Source organism: Arvicola amphibius, chromosome 6 (assembly GCF_903992535.2).
Source record: "Arvicola amphibius chromosome 6, mArvAmp1.2, whole genome shotgun sequence".
Taxonomy (NCBI): Eukaryota; Metazoa; Chordata; class Mammalia; order Rodentia; family Cricetidae; genus Arvicola; species Arvicola amphibius.
The window spans coordinates 106183498-106203933 of record NC_052052.2 but is presented as its reverse complement, the minus strand read 5'-3'; the positions used below and the strand labels follow the sequence as shown (position 1 = coordinate 106203933).

General features: G+C 40.6%; 1 protein-coding gene across 1 annotated transcript in view; it reads left to right on the top strand.

Annotated features, from left to right (window-relative positions):
* Positions 1–20436, top strand: part of Taf3 (TATA-box binding protein associated factor 3) — a 145118-nt gene that overhangs the window by 113064 nt on the left and 11618 nt on the right. The window contains exon 4 of the mRNA XM_038335305.1: positions 3777–3859. Coding sequence (XP_038191233.1) covers positions 3777–3859 — 83 coding nt within the window. The remainder of the gene's footprint in view (positions 1–3776; positions 3860–20436) is intronic.

Genomic DNA, 20436 nt, shown 5'->3' with positions numbered 1-20436 from the left:
GATTCAAGGCGTGTGCCTCTACGCCTGCTTCAGTTAACTTTTTTAGAGTAGTCATAAATAGCCCACCTTTTGGTTCACAGTACCTGTCAGATCATTCAAGACAGCAACAAAAAAAAAAAAAAGTAGCTATTTAGTTGAATAAATGAAGGGAAACCAAAGTTATACTCATATATAAAGTCACTGGCCTACCATAAAGAAAATAATACCATACAACTAACCCTAGCAAGGATGCAGGTATTTATCAGTTTTCATAAGATACCTTAGTAAAGAAAGTAAACAGCTCCATTCAGGATATGCATAATACCAGGACCCAAAAAGTATCCAAGGGCCAAGGAACTATATTCTAGAACCAGAGGTGATTTTGTGTCAGGAACCTTGGATTTACATGATTTATTTACTAATTTTGCAACCCTGAGCAAACGTTGCATTGTTTTGGAGTGGTCGTTATTTGAGGAAAGTCTGCCCTCCATACCTACAGTATGGATGATGATGGTGTGTGTGTGTGTGTGCACGCGCGCGCGAGAGAGAGAGAGAGAGAGAGAGAGAGAGAGAGAGAGAGAGAGAGAGAGAGAGAGAGAGAGAGAGAGATTGATTCCTTAAAATGCTGGACAAGTCTGTTACAGTTATCACATAGAAAAGAAATGAGCCAAACACAGTGCAGTGTATAAAAGTTTTACTAACTTCACTAACAGACTTTTTTTTTTTTTAAGGTGGGGGGAACCACCTTTTTTTTTTCTTTTTCTTTGAGATAGGGTTTCTCTGTAGCTTTGGAGCCTGTCCTGGAACTAGCTCTTGTAGACCAGGCTGGTCTCGAACTCACAGAGATCCACCTGGCTCTGCCTCCAGAGTACTGGAATTAAAGGCATGCGCCACCACCCCCCGGCTTGTTTTTAAAATAATAGCTTTGCCAAGTGGTCTTTTATTCCAGCACTTGGGAAGCACAGGTGAGCCAATCTCTGTGAGTTCAAGGCCAACCTCGTGTCTGTTGCAAGTTCTGTAAATTATGTTAAGGAAGGGAGAAGGTTCTTAAAAAGTCTAAAAGAGATGGACTTTGTTCTTGGGCACAAAGAAGTTTGTACATTTTTAGGTAATTTAAAGATTTTACCTGCCTCAGGCATTAATATTTTTACTTTTTTGTTGATCAAAAACAATAAAGAAATCATGGCAGGGTTTTAAAAGAAATGATGGTTTGGAATTGCTGTTTTATACTCAGACTTTAAATCTTTCCCTTTCTTTCTTTCTTTCTTTCTTTCTTTCTTTCTTTCTTTCTTTCTTTCTTTCTTTCTTTCTTTCTTTCCTTTTCTTTTCTCCTTTTGATTTTTTTGAGACAGGGTTTCTCTGTTGCTTTGGAGCCTCTTGTAGGCCATGCTGGCCTCTAAGTCACAGAGATCTATCTACCTGCCTCTACTTCCCAAGTGCTGGGATTAAAGGCGTGCGCCACCACTGCCTGGCTAGATTAGCATTTACATTTAGCATTTTAGCATTTACATGCCACAGTGATAGACACTAAGAAACAACACTAAACAAAACAGACATGGTTTCAGTGGTGTTTGAATGAGCTGGGAGTCCAAATAAACTAATAGTGTTAAAGGTACCCACGAAGTCAAAGTTTTCTAAATGTCCCTTTCTGTCATTTAGTGCTCCAGAGGCTGGATTTGGACTGATTCTGGAAGAGTAATGTAGTAACTGAGAGATGGGAGTTGACGCTATGTTTAGATAAGCATTAATTCAACAGATGTTTATTGAGCATGCACTACGTGCCAGGCAGTGTTTAAGAGAATAGACAGACTTATGTGATGATAGCTTTGTAAATGGACTTTAGGTAGAGAGGGGTAAGTGTGTGTGTGTGTGTGTGTGTGTGTGTGTGTGTGAGAGAGAGAGAGAGAGAGAGAGAGAGAGAGAGAGAGAGAAGATCCATATCAAATAACTACATGATAAAAGCATTGAATGGTACTTTATATATTCCCCTACAGCCCACACATGTTTTCATTATTGTTTCATTCTTGGGCTTTGAATATGTAAATCAGTGTTTGTAGATAAGTGTCAGGGTTAACAATGACATACAGGCTTGCAGTATTCCAAGACAAGTGAAGCATCTGTCAGTGCTTGGGCCATTCCAAAATGACAAAGAACCGTCAAAAATTACCTGTCCCATCACCATTGAAAAACTCTGATGTAGATAAGAATTTGGGACTACAGAAAGTTTTGTTGGTTGTTTATTCAAAATATTTATTATACGGTAAGATCTTAACTGTCAACCAGGTAGTAGTGGCACACGCCTTTAATACCAGCACTTGGAAAGCAGAGGCAGGCAGATCTCTGAGGTCTAGGCCAGCCTGGTCTACAGAGTAAGTTGCAGGACAGGCTCCAAAGCTACACAGAGAAATCCTCTCTTGAAAAACAAAAAACAAAAACAAACAAGCAAAAAAACCCATAACCTAATTGTCAAGAGACCTTGCAATATCATATTAAATTTGTGTATTTTCTTTCTGACTAATAGTTCAAATGTTTTTGAAGTCCTAAACTTATTTTCAATAGTCATCATAGAAATTGTGACATACACACATATACATATGGGCTTCAAATCCTTTTTTTTAAATTGAGCCCAAAATAGAATTACATAGTGCTCTAAGTAAGTTACTTAGACTTCAGATATAATAAAACAAACTTACAGTGCGTTTTGCATTCATCAAAGACCATAAATGCATGTTGTATAAGGAAGATATCATGGTAAGCCTTTTTTGTTATATTCTGTTTGGAAGTTATAGGGCTAGAAAGACTGCTCAGTGGTTAAAAGCACTGGCTGCTCTTCCAGAGGATTCAGGTTTGGTTTTTAGCACCCACAAGGCAGCTCACAACTGTCTGTAACTGCAGTTCCAGGAGATCTGATGTCCCCTTCTGACCTCCACAGGCACCAGGCACACATGTGGCACACAAACACACATGCATGCAAAATGTTCATGCATATAAAATAAAAATAAATAAGCCCTTAAACGTAAGTAAACTCTGGTGGTTACATAAATATTCCATCAGATGCTGTGATATCTCTGTGTTGTATATGTGTGTAAAACAGTACAGGAAAGCTAAAGAAATAACACAAACCAACAACTGTCATATTAATGTGATGTAAAGTTCATAGACTACATTATATTAGCCTTCAGTTGTTAAAAAACATGGACTGAGCCAGGCAGTTGTGGCGTAAGCCTTTAATCCCAGCACTCTGGAGGCAGAGGCAGGTGGATCTCTGAGTTCGAAGCCAGCCTGGTCTCCAGAGTTCCAGGACAGCCAAGACTGTTGCACAGAGAAACCCTGTCTCAAAAAACAAAACAAAGCAAACAAGCAGACAAACCTGGACTGGGGCGGAGACGAATGTTTAGTTGATACAGTACAAGGATAAGGACCCTAGTTTGATGCCCAGAGCACAGGTAAAAGCAGAGAACCAGTAGTGTGCACTTGTATAGTCCCAACATTGACAGGAGTCAAGATAGAGGCACTTGGAACCCTGAATCTCACTGGACAGCCCTCCCCATCCTAATGGATAAGTTTCCACTTCATTGAGAGTATTGTCTTCAAAAAACTCAGAGAATGGTTGAGTAAGACACCCGTTTCTACCTCTGGCCTCCCACACTTACATCTACACACAACACACATACAACCATGTCTTTTTATCTAGTATTTCAAATGTGTTTATTAGGTTTGTGTGGGGTGGGGAAGTAGAAGAGATAGGAAATATTTTAGGAAGAGTTTTTTTTTAACTAATGTACTAATTTTTGCAGATAAAAGTGGAGCCTATCATTCCAGCCCCAAGTTCAGTTATCCCCAGGTTGACTCTGCGAGTTGGTGCTGGCCAAGACAAGATGTAAGTATGAGCATTGGGAATTGGTGAGACCTACGTCCTCTGTGCTGTCCTTTAGATTAGGACTCTGCCAGACTTCCAGGTATGAACAGAGTCTGGACCAAGAACAGCTTGCTAATTTTTATTGGTTTCTTCTTCCAGGTAAAAGCTTTTTCTCTTTGCTTACATACAGGGTTCTGTGCTCTCCACACTGTTTTCTCTTTCTGAAAGGTGAATATATGGCAGTGTTACTGAACAGTATCTGAGGTCCTGACTACCTGGAAAATAGAGGTCGTGTAGTGAGTGGGTGAAGTGCTGCAGTTCTCCCACATGAGTACAGTGCCAGGCGTCTCAAGAACGCATCATCTTCTCTGGCAGAGCCTGCAGATTCAGATGATCTGAGAGAAAATGAGGAATGTCAGTCATTGTTTACTATTTGTCCGAATTTTAACAAACCAACTTATCGGGTAATCTTTCTTTTTTAATATAGTTTTTACATACTATGTGTATGCATACTTTGCCTGTATGTATATACACCACGTATGTATGGGTACCTGCAGAGACCCATTTTTCTTTAAGGGAATTGTTTTCTTTCGTTCATCCTTTAAGGAAGTGTTAAGACCTACAGTATTCTCATAGGCTTCTGATGCAGTATGAAATATTAGTCTCTCTTGCAAGCCATGTTGAAACACTTGATTTGAAGAGCACACTGTGTGTGGCATCTCAATGAAATTCATGAATATAACTTATTTTTTTTCCGCAGTAAATGTGAAAGTGGAGCAGTTTGCTTTGCAAACAGTCAGATATTAAAGAGAAAGCAGAAGGCTTTCAGTTTCCACTCAGATTCTGCATAAAAGCGAGAAAGACTTAGGAGTTTATTAAGTCAGGAACAGACTGTGTCCTGGGCATGGTGGTCCGTATCTGTAGTGCAAGCCTATGGGAGAATGAAGCACGATAGTCAGGAATTCAAAGCCAGCCTGGGCTAAATAGCAGGACCATAGCTCAAGGAGCAAAAACTAGGAATTTCACTTTTTTATTGAAATTTTTATTTAATACTTTTATTTATTCTTTGATAATTTAATACATATATACAATGCAGTTTGATCATATACAACCCAATTCCTTACACACTTTATAGAATCCACTCTCCAAGCCTTCATGTCCTCTTTTTTGTTTTGTTTTGTTTAAGTAACCCACAGTCCAGTTACTGCTGCTTGCACATGCATGTGTGTGGGGCTATCCACAGCGGCCAGAGCAACTGGCTGCCATACCCACCAAAAAAAAAAAAAAGAAGACTTCTTCCACCCCACTGCAACCATCGACTGACAATAGCTCCTCAGCTCAGGGCCTAGTGAGCCCCTCCTCATCAGGCTGGAGTGGTGACTGGAATGCTCTGTGTAGGTGACCACACCCGCTGTGAGGTCAGAGTGCTGCAGCCTTGCCATCTCCAGGCCAGAGCCTTCCACAGCACGGCTCCCTACTTCTTCCACAGTGCTCCATAAGCCTTGGCGGGGAGGATGTGTGGACTCTAATGTCTCACCTAGGACCGGTCAGTCACTTATTCTCAGCACTGTGACCAGTTAACAGTCTCTGCACTGACTGCTGCCTGCTGCACAGAGAAGCTTCTCTGACCAAGGTTGAGAGGGAATGACAACATGAAATAAAAGGAGGCCATGGCTACCCTAACGTATGGAGAAGATTTTTATTGTAGACATAAGGGAGAAATCAGGCAGGGGGCTGAATATGGCCGGTAGACCGAGGGAAAGCAGAAGAGGCCATCAGACCCAAGAGACCCAGAGACCAGCATAGTCAAATGAGTTATATGGGAAGGGAGGCAGAAGCCCCGCCCCTGGGAGAGATTTAGGGCAGGAGGTGGGGTGAGAAGTGCTAGGAGAAGCCTCAGGTAGGTGCTGGGTGCTGCTGGGAGAACTGGCTGGTGTCTGCTTTGATATGTTGATAGGCACTCAGCCATTCGTTGGGTTTCTGAGACCTAAAGGAGAACAGCAGCACTAATTAATAGGCATAAACGTAAATATTTAGACGACATGTCCATTTAGTAAAACAACAGTAGAAGACCCCTACCCCTATCCAGGGCTGTGACTTTCCCAGCCCTGAGCTCTGTGCTGCTTACAGTGCACAAGACCACTGTTCACAGTTCATTTCATCGTAAAGTGTGTGTATTTTACATACGGCTGCTGTCAGTTCTAACTGTCCGTCAGTTAAGTTCCTCGGGATTATGAGGAAGGGTAAGACAGAGACCAAAATGGTCTTTCAGGAAAGTATATGCTCTTCTAAAGAGCCGAGGGACACTACCCAGATGGCTCTCATTTTCTGCCTGTATTCTCTGAATGCTTTCCACGGCGTTCCTCTTCGTTCTGCCTGCAGAGACCCAGATAGCAGGTGGTCCTATTGCCGACAAACAGAAAATCGTTAAAATCTATTTGAATTCCACTCTTTTTTCTTCTGGCATATGATGTACCCACACCCTTGGACTTACTCAGGAAGATCAGATGGGCCAAGGTTCTAGGTCAGTTACCTAGCCTGCATGGCCTCTAGCGGTCTACATCTGGAAACTGTCTCATTTCTCTAAGGGAAAATGTTCTTGTTCATCATTTTCCAATTTCTATTTAATTCCTGTTTTCCCCATAGTTCATCAGTACCCAGTCAAACTCCCACACAGAGAAGCCTGGCTTCCTCCCTTTAGAGAATTAAGATTTAAAATGGTGTTTCTAGTTACAGTCAGTCTCTGCCCTGAAGCGTCTGTTGGTAATTCTGTTGGCTGTCTATTCTGTTTTCACCTTTCAATAAATCATTCATATTCCTAAGAGACTGGAAGATGTGAGGACTGGATCCTATTACTCTGGATCAAAATGCCAGCTTGAGGGAAATTAGAATAGCTGGGATTCTAGGCAGTGCCCCTCAGAAGTACAGTGTTACATAACTTGTAACTTGTAGATACCTAGAAAATAACTGCCCTGTTATATTAGCAAGTAATTATTTGACCAAGGCAGGTATAGAAGTGTACTGGACAAAGAAATTAAGTGTAACACATTGCATGTTAAAGTCAGAGGGAGGTGGGGACTCAAGTCCAGTGGATTTCATATAAACATAAATTCAGTAAATATATTTGAAGATGCAAAGGTCTAAATTGGGAGTTAGTAAACTCCATCCTGGTAGCCATATTCAACCTACTACTTGCTTTTGTGTGGCCTGCAAACTAAGAATTTTTCTTGTGTTTTTAAATAAAAAACTTAAAAGACTATTCTATGGGGCTGTAGAGTTGGCTCAGCAATTAAGAGCACTTTTTGTTCTTCCAGAGGCCCAGAGTTCAGTTCCTAGCACCCACATCAGGTACCTCACAGCAACATGTAGTTCCAGATCCAGGGGACCTGCACCCATGTGCACATACTCATAAAAATGTTTAATTAGAAATTTAAAATATTTTGTGACACATGGATATTGGGTAACATTCAAATTCTAGCTATCTTTTATGGTAGCAGAATAAGGAACCACTCTGTAGTATAACCTATTCTATGGCTGTATGACAATAAAGTAGGAAGTCATATAAGTGTATGTCTAGTTATTGTCTGTATACACCTGGGGTTGAGCTAATACTCTTTTAAAGTGAAATTAAGGAGCAGACTGGGTTTCAAAAACAAGGGAGTCTGTATTCCTTGGGGGGTGGGGGTTGTTTATTGCTGAAGGACCAAGTCTTTTGAAATTATGAGAGAAAGAAAAAGCTTTACAAGGTTCAAATTATACCCTCCCGTCGGAAGATCTTTAAGGCAATATTTAGTTTCTAAGTCTTAAAGAAGTTAGGTCTTCTGCCCTTGATCCCCAAAAGTGCCTTGTGGTTAGAGAGGGTCCTCTGTTCTCTGTTAGTGTTCCTCGCAACAAGACAGCAGTAATTTGTTTTCCCTTGGTTTCACATCCTTCAAAACTGTCTTCTAAAGGGGTCTATGACAAGCCAGTACCTTTTCCTGACAGTGTTAAAATTCAGGACAACTTTCCAAAGATCCCAGCTTCCTTGAACATGTCTACTAGTAATGGATGCCGTGAGTTCCCATTGAAGCACTAACCCCACAACTACAGTTTCAACTGTGTGAGTGAGGAAGCCGCACATTCAAGTCCATTGCTGATGTGTCCAAGGCTAGGCTCCCAGTCAAGCTGGGCTTTCAGTTTGCCCAGCAGCTGCTCAGGATCCTGGGGTTTCCCCAGCAGATGTGGTGATGAAGAATGCATGGGACTCGCTGACAGCACAACTGTCCTGTGTCTGTCACCCTGACCTTACTTACCTTGCTGGCCTACTTTATTTTGAGCAATTTTAGGACAGATGTCTAACTGATGTCATTATCTTAGTCCTCTTCATGAAAAATGCAGAGCAAAGTAATGTGACAGAGTTTGTTAGGGACAGCGTCCCTTAGAGAATTGTCAGAAACATAGGAGGCAGAGGCAGACGAGTTTCTATAAACTTGATGCTAACCTCGTGTGCTAACCTCGTGTTCATAGCAAATTCAAGTCAATCAGAGCTACACAGTGAGACCTTGTTTCCTACCCCCAACCAAAAAAGAAAAAGCAGTTGTCAAGGAAGAAACATGACAGAATAGGGCCTGCACATTTTCTAAGTTTAAAGATCTGAATATTTATAAAATTCAAAATTCAGTTAAACTTCATGGGAAAAGGTAATCTTCTATATTGTAAAATATTAATAAAAATGTGATAAGAATTTGTGCAAACTGACTGAGAATAATGATTCTTCCCTCACGTTCTACAGATGCCCTCTCTAATGCTGTCCTGTCACAGGTGCTAGACGGAGCATCTTGAGTCTCCCCCCACCCCCAGATAAGATCTCACTGAGTAGCTCAGTCTGGCCTTGAACTGGAACTGTGGGCATGTGCCCCAGCTTTGAGCTTCTGCCTTTTCCATCTGCTAGTCTATACTTCTCCCACAGAGGCTCATAATGAGAAAATCACCATCTTTCTCCTCTGCTCTCAGGTGAGCCTGCCTGTAGGGCTGCCTGGACAGATCGCAATGTCTGCTCTCAGTGAGAACACAGGTTCCCTCCAAGAGTTGGCATTGGGTAGTCTGGCAGGTTTTGCCATTTTCTGAAGTTAGTTTTGAATTACTTGGGGGACTGCTTTACCACTGGCAATTGTGTTCTGCTGGCGTTTTGATTTCCAATAACAGCTGGGTTGGTTGCTTAACTACAGGAAGTCTTTTCCTTCTCCTGCCCACTCATGACAGAGTTGCTGCAAATTTTGTGTAGTCTTGTTTATGTCATCCTGCATTTTGCTTAAACTTGGTGGGGCTTTTTAATAGTTATAATAAATTAATCAGTTCCTATATACTGTGAAAATTAGAGCTGAAGCTTATTAATCCCAAAAACAAGTTTCATATTTTAAAACATAAAGTAGATCTAGATACTGTCTCTTCATTGACAAACTTTTGACAATTGAAATGAGTAATCATAAGGAAATACAAATATAACCATTTAAGAATACTTTCAAGGAAAATACGCATCTTTCTATTTTCAAATGTAGCCAATTTCAGTGTGCATTAACTGTAATTCTTCACTCTAGAGGGCTGAGGCAGGAGGATTACTACAAGTTTGAGCCAGTCTTTGCTATGTAGTAAAACTTTGTCTGAAAGGTGGCGATTCCAGAAGGAGAGTGGGCTCTCACCAGATATAGACAGGACAAGAGCTGACAAAAGGAGCAAATAGAGAAAGGCAGGTAAAGTTTCTGTCCCATCTAAGGAAACCAAGGACCAGGGTGACTAAGCATTTTGCACAACATGGCGCTTTAGAACAAAAAACAAACACAAAGCTGTGTGCTTTTCATTGTTGTCTTTAACTGAGGTGTCATGAATTGCCTGTCTTTTGCCCTGCCCTGGTGAAATTATTATAGAAACAGAAACATTTTCTAGATGTTTCCCATGTTTTAAACTAAATTATAGGAACAATGACAAAAAGAAATCCTAAAATTAACTATATTCAGATTGTGTAAGCGTGATTTAAATCTTACAGAAGAATGTATCTGCAACTTTAAAATGACATCTTGTAGTGCTAAGCGTTGCTGCTGATTTTTCCCTGGCTGTGAAGTCCTCTGTCTTCTCCCTGTGGCCATCAGTTGTCTCAGGGCAGCTCTCAGCCACCTGTCAGAACAGGTAGTTAGATGCTTTTTTTATTCGGGTCCTCAGCCATTTCTATTTATTTCTGGGGAGCTCTGGTCTTTCTCTCATTTTCACTGACCTAGAATTATGATGAACTCTAAATTTAATTTTTTCTCTTGGAACTTGTAGCTTGCTTACAAGCACCAAAGATGCAGTGTGTATATTTAAGAGAAAAACTAGTCTGCTGTCAGAACAACCAGCTTTGGGTTTGGGGAAATGCTTTTATGACCCAGTAAAACAAGTGGAAAGATTATAATCAAAGCATTTCCATCTTGCTTGTAAACAATTACAGCAGACCTTACAGGGATGCCACATTAGAAGACTGAGCAAAATTTACTGGATTCCATTCTAATGCAATTAGAGCTAATTTTGTTCCTTAAATGAATAAAAGGTCAGCCAGTAAATCTAGCTTATCTGGAGTCCAGACTTCAATAAATTGTTTTATTTAATTTGTTGTAAAAGATCTTATCCTTAATGGGTCTAGGTCTTATTAGTTCACTTAGGTTTTAAAATATTTATGACCACCTTTTGAGATATGATTTGAATGATAGTTGGAAAGTTTCTCTCCACAGCTTTATCAAGGCCCAAGATCGCTAATTGAATGAATATAGGAAGGTACTTAAGATTTGTTATCTGAAAAAAAAAAAAGCTGATGTGAACTTCCAGAATTTAAATGTTCTTTAGCCTGTGACAGGCAGAGATAATTTAGCTGTATCATGGTAACCTTTCAACTACTATCTGACTATAATTCTCCCTAAAGATCAACTTGCTCTCAATTCAGGTATTTATAAAACAATATATGCCTAGGGGTTGAAATATTTAGACCTCCTGTTACATCATTTGCATTCTATATTTTCTGTCTGTCCTGTGGTAGATTCAGATACTTGCATAAAGATATTGAATACATGGAATAGCTTGTTTGTTAACATTTTCCATGCCTACATTGGGAGCTTATAAAGTGAATATCCACATGACTACACAGGTTGTTTTCCCTTTTGTTCTTACCATTGTGGTCTCATTTCTGCATATGGAACTGACAAGCCACGTTGGCCTGTCTGTTTGGATTTGTTCTGTGGGGTTCCAGAACTGCATGCCACATCCCCTCGCAGCTTATCTCCCAGGTTCCTAGAAGGAGCACAGCAGCATCCGTACTGACCCATAAGGCCCACATTCTACCTCCCGTCACCCCACAGCTCCTAGCTTCTCTGGGGCCTTTTTCTCTCCTGCTCTTCTGCTCTGTGCCATTCTTCCTTTCTCTCGTGTTTTCCTCCAGTCTCGTCTTCTCATGCCAACCTTCCCCTTCTCTCTATCTGAGGAAAACCTGAGAACTCTTCTTCTCTGCCTTCCAGATCACGTTATTCTGTTTTAACTCATCCACCTACTGGATCCTGGTTTCTATCCAAGAAATTTCTATAGCTTCTGTTTTAGAGAATACTTTCCTGTTCTTTAAAAGTTCCATGCATTTATACAATGTGTGTTGATCATACCCATCAGCTACTACCTCCCTCTCGCTCCCAGAAGGGCCCCATCCCACCTCCCACCCAGCTTCATGTCCTATTTTGACTTTTTTGGTTACTAATAATTCTCAAAATCTAGTTAATGCTTACCATATGCATATGAGTGTGTGGCCATCCACTGGGGCATATGCAACCCATCCCCATGGCTCCAAAGGAGGGTAACTTTCCCTACCTCAGCAGCCACCGTCAATAGCGCCTCCGTTTTTGGTGGGCCCTTTGGGGCCTCGCCCCACTTATGCTGGAATTTTTACTGTGAGTTGATGTGTGCACAGCCACATCATGCCCCAGAGTTAACATGTCTCAGCTTTCCTCCCCACCTACAAGCTCTTACATTCTCTCCATCCCCGCTTCCTCCAAGTTCCCTGAGCCTTAGATGATGGGAGGTTGACGTAGATGGCCCATCCATAATGTGGCTCTCAGTGATTTATACTTTAACCAGTTATGAGTTCCTGCAGTAACCACCACCCACTACCAGGAGAATCTTTTCTAACCAAACAGGAAACAGTGTAAATCTACGGATATAAAACAAGTATTTAGAGCACAATTTAATAGCATGACCGTTTAGCTAAACAATAGTCCTGTCCTGTCCCGTCACCCAACCTCCCAGCACCTATGACCTCCCCAGTCCTATGGCCTCCTCCCAGCTTTGGAGCACATTTACAGCAGTAGGCATGTAATCATCCCTCCTGAAGGATGTCTAATCAGAATGCATCTGGTTACACACATATATGTCATGCCACAATTACACCAGTGGGCATGTCTTGCCAGCAGGTCAGTGTTAAAGAATGCAAAGTCTAGTGCTGAGTAAAACCATTGTTCCCTCTGTCTAGCAGCACCTCCTGATATTATGTAAGCCAAGTCATCAGAGATTTCTGGTTAGTCAAGTTTGATTTCTCCATGTCCTGCAGCTGAAGTAAGTAGTATGTCTTCAGCAACAGAGTTTTAACATCTAGTTACGGTAGACAACCATGAACTGTGTTTAGGGTTCCTCTGTGGCTTCTTTGGCCAATGGCTGGTAGGGTGGCATCCCATGACTGACACTTAAATTTTCATTCAGTAGCCCATATCTTCTGGGAGAAGCATTGTTTACCCACTCAGAAGGATACCTTAAAAATATTTATTACTTTTTTTTTTAGTTAGCTTATAAACTAGTGAATTTCTTCTAGGTTTCTTTATGTACTATTCCCACATAAACCTTTAACCCCAAACATACTCCTCCTCTCTTTTCATGTCACCTTCTATTCTCTCTAATTGAATTCTTTTCTTAGGTTGAAAGATCATAGCTTTTTCACATACACTTCATTTGCAAGACTTAGATGCCTTATTACTGGGGCCAGTGCACAGAGCAGCCTAAGTCCTGATAGCATTACTCCTCTCTGTTCCTCTGGGTCCTGTTGCCCATGAAACTCTTTATTATCCCAATTTCTCCCCACTTGTTTGTGTCTTGTTCTCGTACCATCCCTTTTGCTTCTTCTTTCATGTACTCCTCTTTCTTTATACATCTTCCTTTCTTGCTGCTCACCCCTTACTCTGTTCTTACTCACTCTTTATGTTTCAGTGAAGCAGTGATGATTATAAATCCTTTTTGGTCTTTGTAATATTCTACCCAGTAATGTTGAGAAATGTTTGCCTAAATGGACCAATGTCATTGTCAAGCATATTTTGAAAAAATGAACCATGACGGTGCCCTCCACACTGGTTCTTCCTGGTCCTTACATGCTGGCTGGTGATGAACCCAGAGCTTCTATTTTCAAGCCGCTGTAGATCTTAGGAGAACTTGAAAGAAGGCTAAGACTGAGTAATAGAATTGGGACAGTGTGTTTATTTTAGACTACTGTGCTGAACAAGCAAGCTTCCTTGCTCCAAATTTTTAGAACTAAACAAAAAATGGAAATAAAAGACTCTATACTTTGGTATACTCTCTGAATTTTATATCTTTTGGATAAAATCAGTGGTCCTTCTATTTAAAAACCATTTAAACAAGTACTGCTATGTACGGAAGTACTTGACATAGTTTTTAAACCTTTTGTTTTCTAATTACAAAAATAATACACGGTCATTATTTTCTTTAAGAAGTTATCTGTGGGCCAGTGAGATGACTCTGAGGTAAAGGTACTAGCCATCAAGCACCCACATGGTAGAAGGAAAGAACTTATTGCTACAGGTCAACTCTGACCTCCACATGTGTGTTGATATACACACACAAATAAATGTTTTTAAAAATTAAATTAACCCGTTGGGGCTTTAAGTTAAGGCTAAAGCGCCTGCCTAGCATACACTAAATTCTAGGTTCAATCCCTAGTACCACATTAAACCAGGCATGGTAAGACACGCCTGTAATCCTATCATTAGGAAAGTGAAGGCCAGAGGACTAGAAGGTTGTCTTTGCCTACACAGTGAGTTTGAGGCCATCTTGGAATACACGAAACCTTGTCATGATGATGGTGATAATAAGTAGAAAAATATGATGCTTGGTTGTAATGATGATGACTACATGAAATGTTATCATAATAATAATTAGCTGTTTAAAATGCATACTTTACAAAGCTAAGCTCCTTACCCCCAACAAATCCCATCCTTTCTCCCAAATACCCAGCACTAACTTCAGTATCTATTTTACCAGTTTTTTTTTAATAAAATTATCACATGCACTATTCTATAGCTTGCTCCTACCTCCTGGCCATAACTACATCATGGGCATTCATGCACTTTTATTTTAGTTCAACTATTAGAATACTGGTGTTGGATATGAACCAGATTTTAAACATGGCTGGAGCATGCATTATGACCTGGCTATGAAGCACTGATTAATCTGTACCTGGACATGTGAGTTTTGTTAAAGCACAGAGAAGCAATGGCAGTAAGTAATACTACCAGGTCCATTAGTTTGGAACCAAGCTGAACAGAATGAGTAAATCATAGTTCAAGTGCTAAATGTTCCTCACCACCACCACCACCATTAAGCGATTCAAAGCCAAATAACTAAGGCACAGTGTCTTTCTGCTTTTTTTTATTGTTTTTGTCATTTTATTTGGTCTATTAAAGACAAATTAACATCTGTCTTGTAAATTTAGATTACTGTCAAAGAGCCTTATAAAATAGACTTTTAATTGCCCCTTCTACTTTCTTCTGGCCTCTCTAAAGGCTTGGGCTATCTTTCTCCACAAGTATACGTCTGTCTCCCAGTACATATGCTTTAAATACTGCCATTGCTCAGTTTTAAAAAATTAAAAGAAGATAGCTCTTCTTGCTGGGCTGTGGTGGTGCACACCTTTAATCCCAGCACTCTGACAACAGAGGTAGGTAGATCTCTGAGTTCAAGGCCAGCCTAGTCTACCAAGGGAGTTCCAGGACAGTCAGGGCTACAAAGAGAAACACTGTCTCAAAAAAAAAAAAAAAAAAGAGGAGAAAGATTTTACTTTATTTATATTATTTATGTGTGTGAGGGAGGTGGGTGGGATTTGCGTGCTGAGACCAGAAGAAGATGTCAGATCCCTCAAGAGCTCTTCTGAACAACCACATGTGGGTGCTTGGAACTGAACTTCTGTGCTGGAAGAGCAGCCAGTGCTCTTAATCATTGATTTATTTATATTTTTAATTAAGTGTAGGTGTAATGAGTATCCACATTTAGGTATGTACACATTAGTGCAAGTGCCTGCAGAGGTCAGAGGTGTGGGATTTCCTGGAACTGGAATTACAGATGGTTGTGAATCACCTGGGAACCCAGCTCTGATGCCTACAAAAGAAATAAATGTTCTAGTTGCTGAGCTAGCTCTCCAGCTCTGGATTGTCTTATTGTCTCACTAGGGGGCACGTGATGAGGTTTATAGCCTTAAGCAATATTAAATCAGTCATTTCACTAGACTTTGTGAAATGCTGGATTTTATTTTAATGTGACCTTCTCTTTAGTATTTATTAACTAAAACCCTTCAATAAAAATATACTTTTCTTTTGTTGTTTTGAATTGTAAATCAAACAGGAAAGCACAGATAAATGTTAGGTGAATTCCTCCTGTTGTTGTCTTTAGAGAAAGGAGTTGGTAGAGCTGGTCCAGAATTACATTTAGTGAGGATACTTGGATTTAGTCTACCTCTTCCCTTGCCCCCTCAGCCTGCTTCCTTCTCCTTTTCTTTCCTTTTATTATTTTCATTTTCAAATTATCCTGTCTTGTCTAATGGTAATTCTTTTATGTTGTTTGTTAGATTCAATTCAATCTCATCAGTGTTGAATAGCTTTTCTGTATTTCCTGTGTGTTATTGCCCATTTCCACAGACCTCAAATTAGTCATTCTTCCAAAGAACATTGATTCCATCAGTGGGGTAGGAATCCAACTCGGATACTAAAGGTGCCCATTGCTACTAGAATGTTATAACTTCTAGGCCTTTGCAAAGGACAGAACTAGATTATAGGTATATTTGTAAATAAAAGAAAATCAGGCAAGGGTGATGGTTCAGTGGGTAGACTGCTTGCTATATAAATATTAGGGCCTGAGTCCAGATCCCCAGCACCCTTATAAAGACCTGGGTGTGGTGACACAGAACTGAAATCCTAGGTGTAGAGAAGTAGAGATAGGAGGATCTCTGGAGCTCGTTAACCATCCAGTTCAGCCAATTTCTGGGCTCCAGGTTTAGTGGGAAACTCTGCCACAAAAAAGGTTATAGAAAAAACTTCAACCTCTTACTTCTACAGACCCACACGAGTGAGCACACCTGAACACACCTACAGACTTTCATATAATACACACTCACACGGGATAATAAGCTTTTCAGATTTAATATTACTGTTACTTCTCTGAATTTATTCTGTGTCCTTTTTACATTAGCCATCTTGAGTGCCAACCAAGTAGCACTTGTTCTGTCCTATAAGAACTCTACAAAGTACTCTGCATATGACAATGTCACTACTACTCCTAACAAGACTACCAGTTGAAAAATAAGAAGACTCAGATTTCCTTGATTTTTGTTGTTTTTTTATTTGGAAGGGTAAGATTTTATCACTGTTGGAATTTTATTTTTTACAATATTGTACTTGTATCCAATGAACTATGGGTACACTGCAGTCACACTTACTCCCTGCCCTCATTCTCTCTCATGCCCTTCTTCCCACTCTTGCCCGCTGTGATGGTTTGAATAAGAAGGACCCGCATAGGCTTATATATTTGGAGGAAGTAGAACTAGTTGAAAAGATTAGAAGAGCTGGGAAGTGTGACCTTGTCGGAGTGGGTATGGCCTTGTTAGAGGAAGTGTGTCACTGAGAGTAAACCTTTAGGTTTCAAACGCCCATACCAGGCCCAACCTTTCTCTCTACCTGCTTCCTAAGAATCAAGATGTAGCTCTCAGCTACTGCTTCATTACCATATATGCCACCATGCTATCACCATAATGATAATGGGGACTAACCCTCTGAAACCGTAAGCATGCCCCAAATTAGATAAGTTGCCTTGGTCATACCTTCTCTTTACAACAATAGAACACTGGCTAAGACACATACCTAGTCCCGGTTCGTCCCCCTCCCATCCTCATGTCTCTCCTTCCTTTCTTCCATTCTTCCTTTTTGTTGGGTGGGGGATTTGGGCGGTAGGCAGACCCCAGGCAGGCAGTCACACTGCTGTGTTCAGCCACATTGTGTTCAGAAAACAGTGTTCCATATGCCTCTCTGCCATTCAGTTCCTACAGTCCTTCTGTCCCTCTTCTGCAATCTTAGGTCAGACACAAAGCATTCACTATTCTTAGCACTGTAGCCAGTTACAAATCTTGCTGTGCCATTGCCCAGTGCTAAAAGAGTCTTTTCTGACCAAGACTGAAATACTAATCTGAGTATAAACATGGTGTTTAAAAGACAGTTTAACTGTGTGTCCATTTGCTAAAACATCAGTAGTGGTAGTCGAGTCTTCCCAGGAGTGCTGTCGATTGTTCGGGGCCAGCTTGGCACCACAGGCATGGCGGGACTGCCCCAGGAGTGTGGACTGTGTGATTCCCATTGGTTTACCTTGGTGGTCACCCAGGTGGTCTCTCAGTCCCAAGTGAGGCACCGTCCAGGGCAAATATGTAGTCCTCCAATGGAACGGGCCTCAAATCCAATTAGGAAGCAGTTGGTTACCCTCAGAGTATGTTGTGCTGTTGTACCCATGGCCATATCTTGCCAGATAGTATGGAGGGTTGTGATCATTAATGACCCTATTCCACCACCAGCCTGCATAGCATCTCCCTGCACTGTGACACTCGTCAGCAGGAATCTTCATAGCTTGCTCTGTGTCCTGTATCCAGAGCACATGTCTTCTGCAGCAGGGTCTTTCTTGTATAGTTTCACTGGGCATCCGGGAACAGTAGCAACAGCCTGTATTGCTTTGGGGGCTTCTGAAGTTACCTGGCCAACAGCTATCACAGGCATTTGCCCCACACAATATTTTTTAACATTCTGCTATGGATATATGAACAAAATACCAGCCTCCTAAAGTCTCCTGATGTTTATCATCATAATTGACATGCTTGGAGATTTGTTCAGTTCGGTTTATTTTCCATTCAAAGGCAGTTTTTAAAAGTTAATTTTCTGTGCCAGGTATAATGGTACCTACCTGTAGTCCCTGCACTTGGCAAGTGGATCCTTTTGAGTTCAAGGCTAACCTAGTATACGTAGCAAGTTTCAGACCACCTAGAACTACAATGAGACCCTTTCTTAAAAAACAAGTTGATTTTCTTGAATCTAGAGATCGTTTACCTGACTCCAAAGTAAAAGATATGTGACAAAATATATTCAGGGATTTTTTTTTTCTTTCTTCCCTTTCCTTTTACATAGTTACTTGGAGCTTACCATTTCATTTTCATTAGCACCACTATCGCTGTGCTGGATCTCTTTGCAAGTGTGATGAGATGTTTGTTATTCATCACTTATCTGAATGTTAGTGCCCTTCTAGGGTATTTTACAGATTTGAACATTTGACAATAGGAGTATAATCATTTGGGCCTCTCCCTTGGAAACAAGATTCTATAATGGTGATGTTTTTCTCTAATTACCTCATGCAATTTGTTTCATTTTTCAAATAGGTCATGCCTGCATTAAAAGATAAAATGTTTGCTACTTGATGTGTACTTGGGCTATGACAAGATAAAATACCCGTTTTATGAGATGATGTAAATATTCAAGAGGCAAACCACAAGCTTGAGGAATTAAATCCATTTATCGTTGTCTTATAATTATACAAATGTTAAAATTTGAGCTGTGAGGATCAAGAAGAATAAGGAATCATGATTGATTTGAAGAATCAACATAAAACTGATTCTCCTAATTGTCTTTGGGTATTTGATCAATGTGAAATATGGAAATGACTGTCTCACTGTTTGGCATTTTAAGTACTAATGCTCAAAAATAGAATTCTTCCCAAGTTTGGAATATTTACTTAAATACCTAAGTTAGAAAAATGGAAAGCTTGATTTATTTATTTTCCATTTCCACACAACAAATAATCTTGGGATTTAACCATTTAAAGCAACAGCCGTATTTCCTGGCGTTTTAAAGTTTTAAACAGTTCCTTCTCAGGCCTTTAAAGCTGCTGACCAAGACAGCATCATCTGAAGTCCTCAGTGTCTCCAGCTCACACAGAGCATGTGCTCCTTTGTCAGGCAGCTTCTGCACATGCAGACATAGCATCTGACTTCCCCAGTGAGTGGTCCCAAAGGGAGCAAGGGACGGTGTGGAGCGCTTGTGGCCAGCCTTGGAGATCACCAGTAGTGACTTCCATATTATTTAAATCTGCCCGTGTGTGAACCATAGACTGACTACAAGTTTAGGCCAGGTATGTCTGGAGCTTTCCATAAAAGTAAAAAGGCAAAAGTAGAAAAAAATAGTTATACATGTTTATGACACAAATCAACTGTGCAGTTTCACAGCAATATTGCTATAAAATTTCAGTAATATTTTAGCAAATGTGAGAATATGTTTCTTTTTTTTTTTTTTTTTTTTTTTTTTTTTTTTTTGGTTTTTCGAGACAGGGTTTCCCTGTAGTTTCTAGAGCCTGTCCTGGAACTAGCTCTTGTAGACCAGGCTGGCCTCAAACTCAGAGATCCGCCTGCCTCTGCCTCCCGAGTGCTGGGATTAAAGGCGTGCGCCACCACCGCCCGGCAAGAATATGTTTCTTATGGGTGATAGTGTGTCTAAAATCTAAAATTAAACACTTAGAAAGAAGTAAATGAATTGTGATGTAAGGAATATGTTTTTCCTCAAAGTGATTTTTCCCTATTGAATAATTTCTGTGTTCAGAAGGTCACATAAAATCCATAGGCATGATCACAGTGCTTTTCCCTATGGTGTCGTGTCACCATTTAAAAGTGGCCATTCACTGTTCAGGTAAATAAGTAAGCCATTGTGAGGGAACTTTTGAACTGTGAGAGCACTTCAGTAACCAGTTATTTGGACTTCTAATTTAGATTACTGGTTTCATAGTGCTTGCACACAATAGCCAAATAATGAGGATCATTAAACCCCCTGTGCAGAACATATCCAAATTGTGTTTGCCTCTAACCTCGGAGGCTCTGAGGGGCCAGGAGGCAGGACCTGGCTCTTTATTGACTTGTCAGACTGTGAGTTTGCATTACAACTCGTGACCCATTCTGTTTGTTTCACTGATTTTGTGGTGGGGAAACAGGTAAAGAAATCCCTCTGACAGTTCCTCCTTCTGCACATTTGTATGAATAACACCAGTGTTTATAGCAGTTAAGGTACTGTGACTAAATCCTCCAAAAGATGTAACGTTAGCAGCAGAGCCACTGTGGGGCACGGCTGTGGGCAGTATTGCTTTCTCTCTGAGACGTTGGCCCTCAACAGGAAACTCCAGAGGGTTACTTACTGTGCAGTTCAATAGGAGGGAAAGGGCAGCCGGAATCCAGCATCACTCTACAATGAAATTGATTGAGTGTT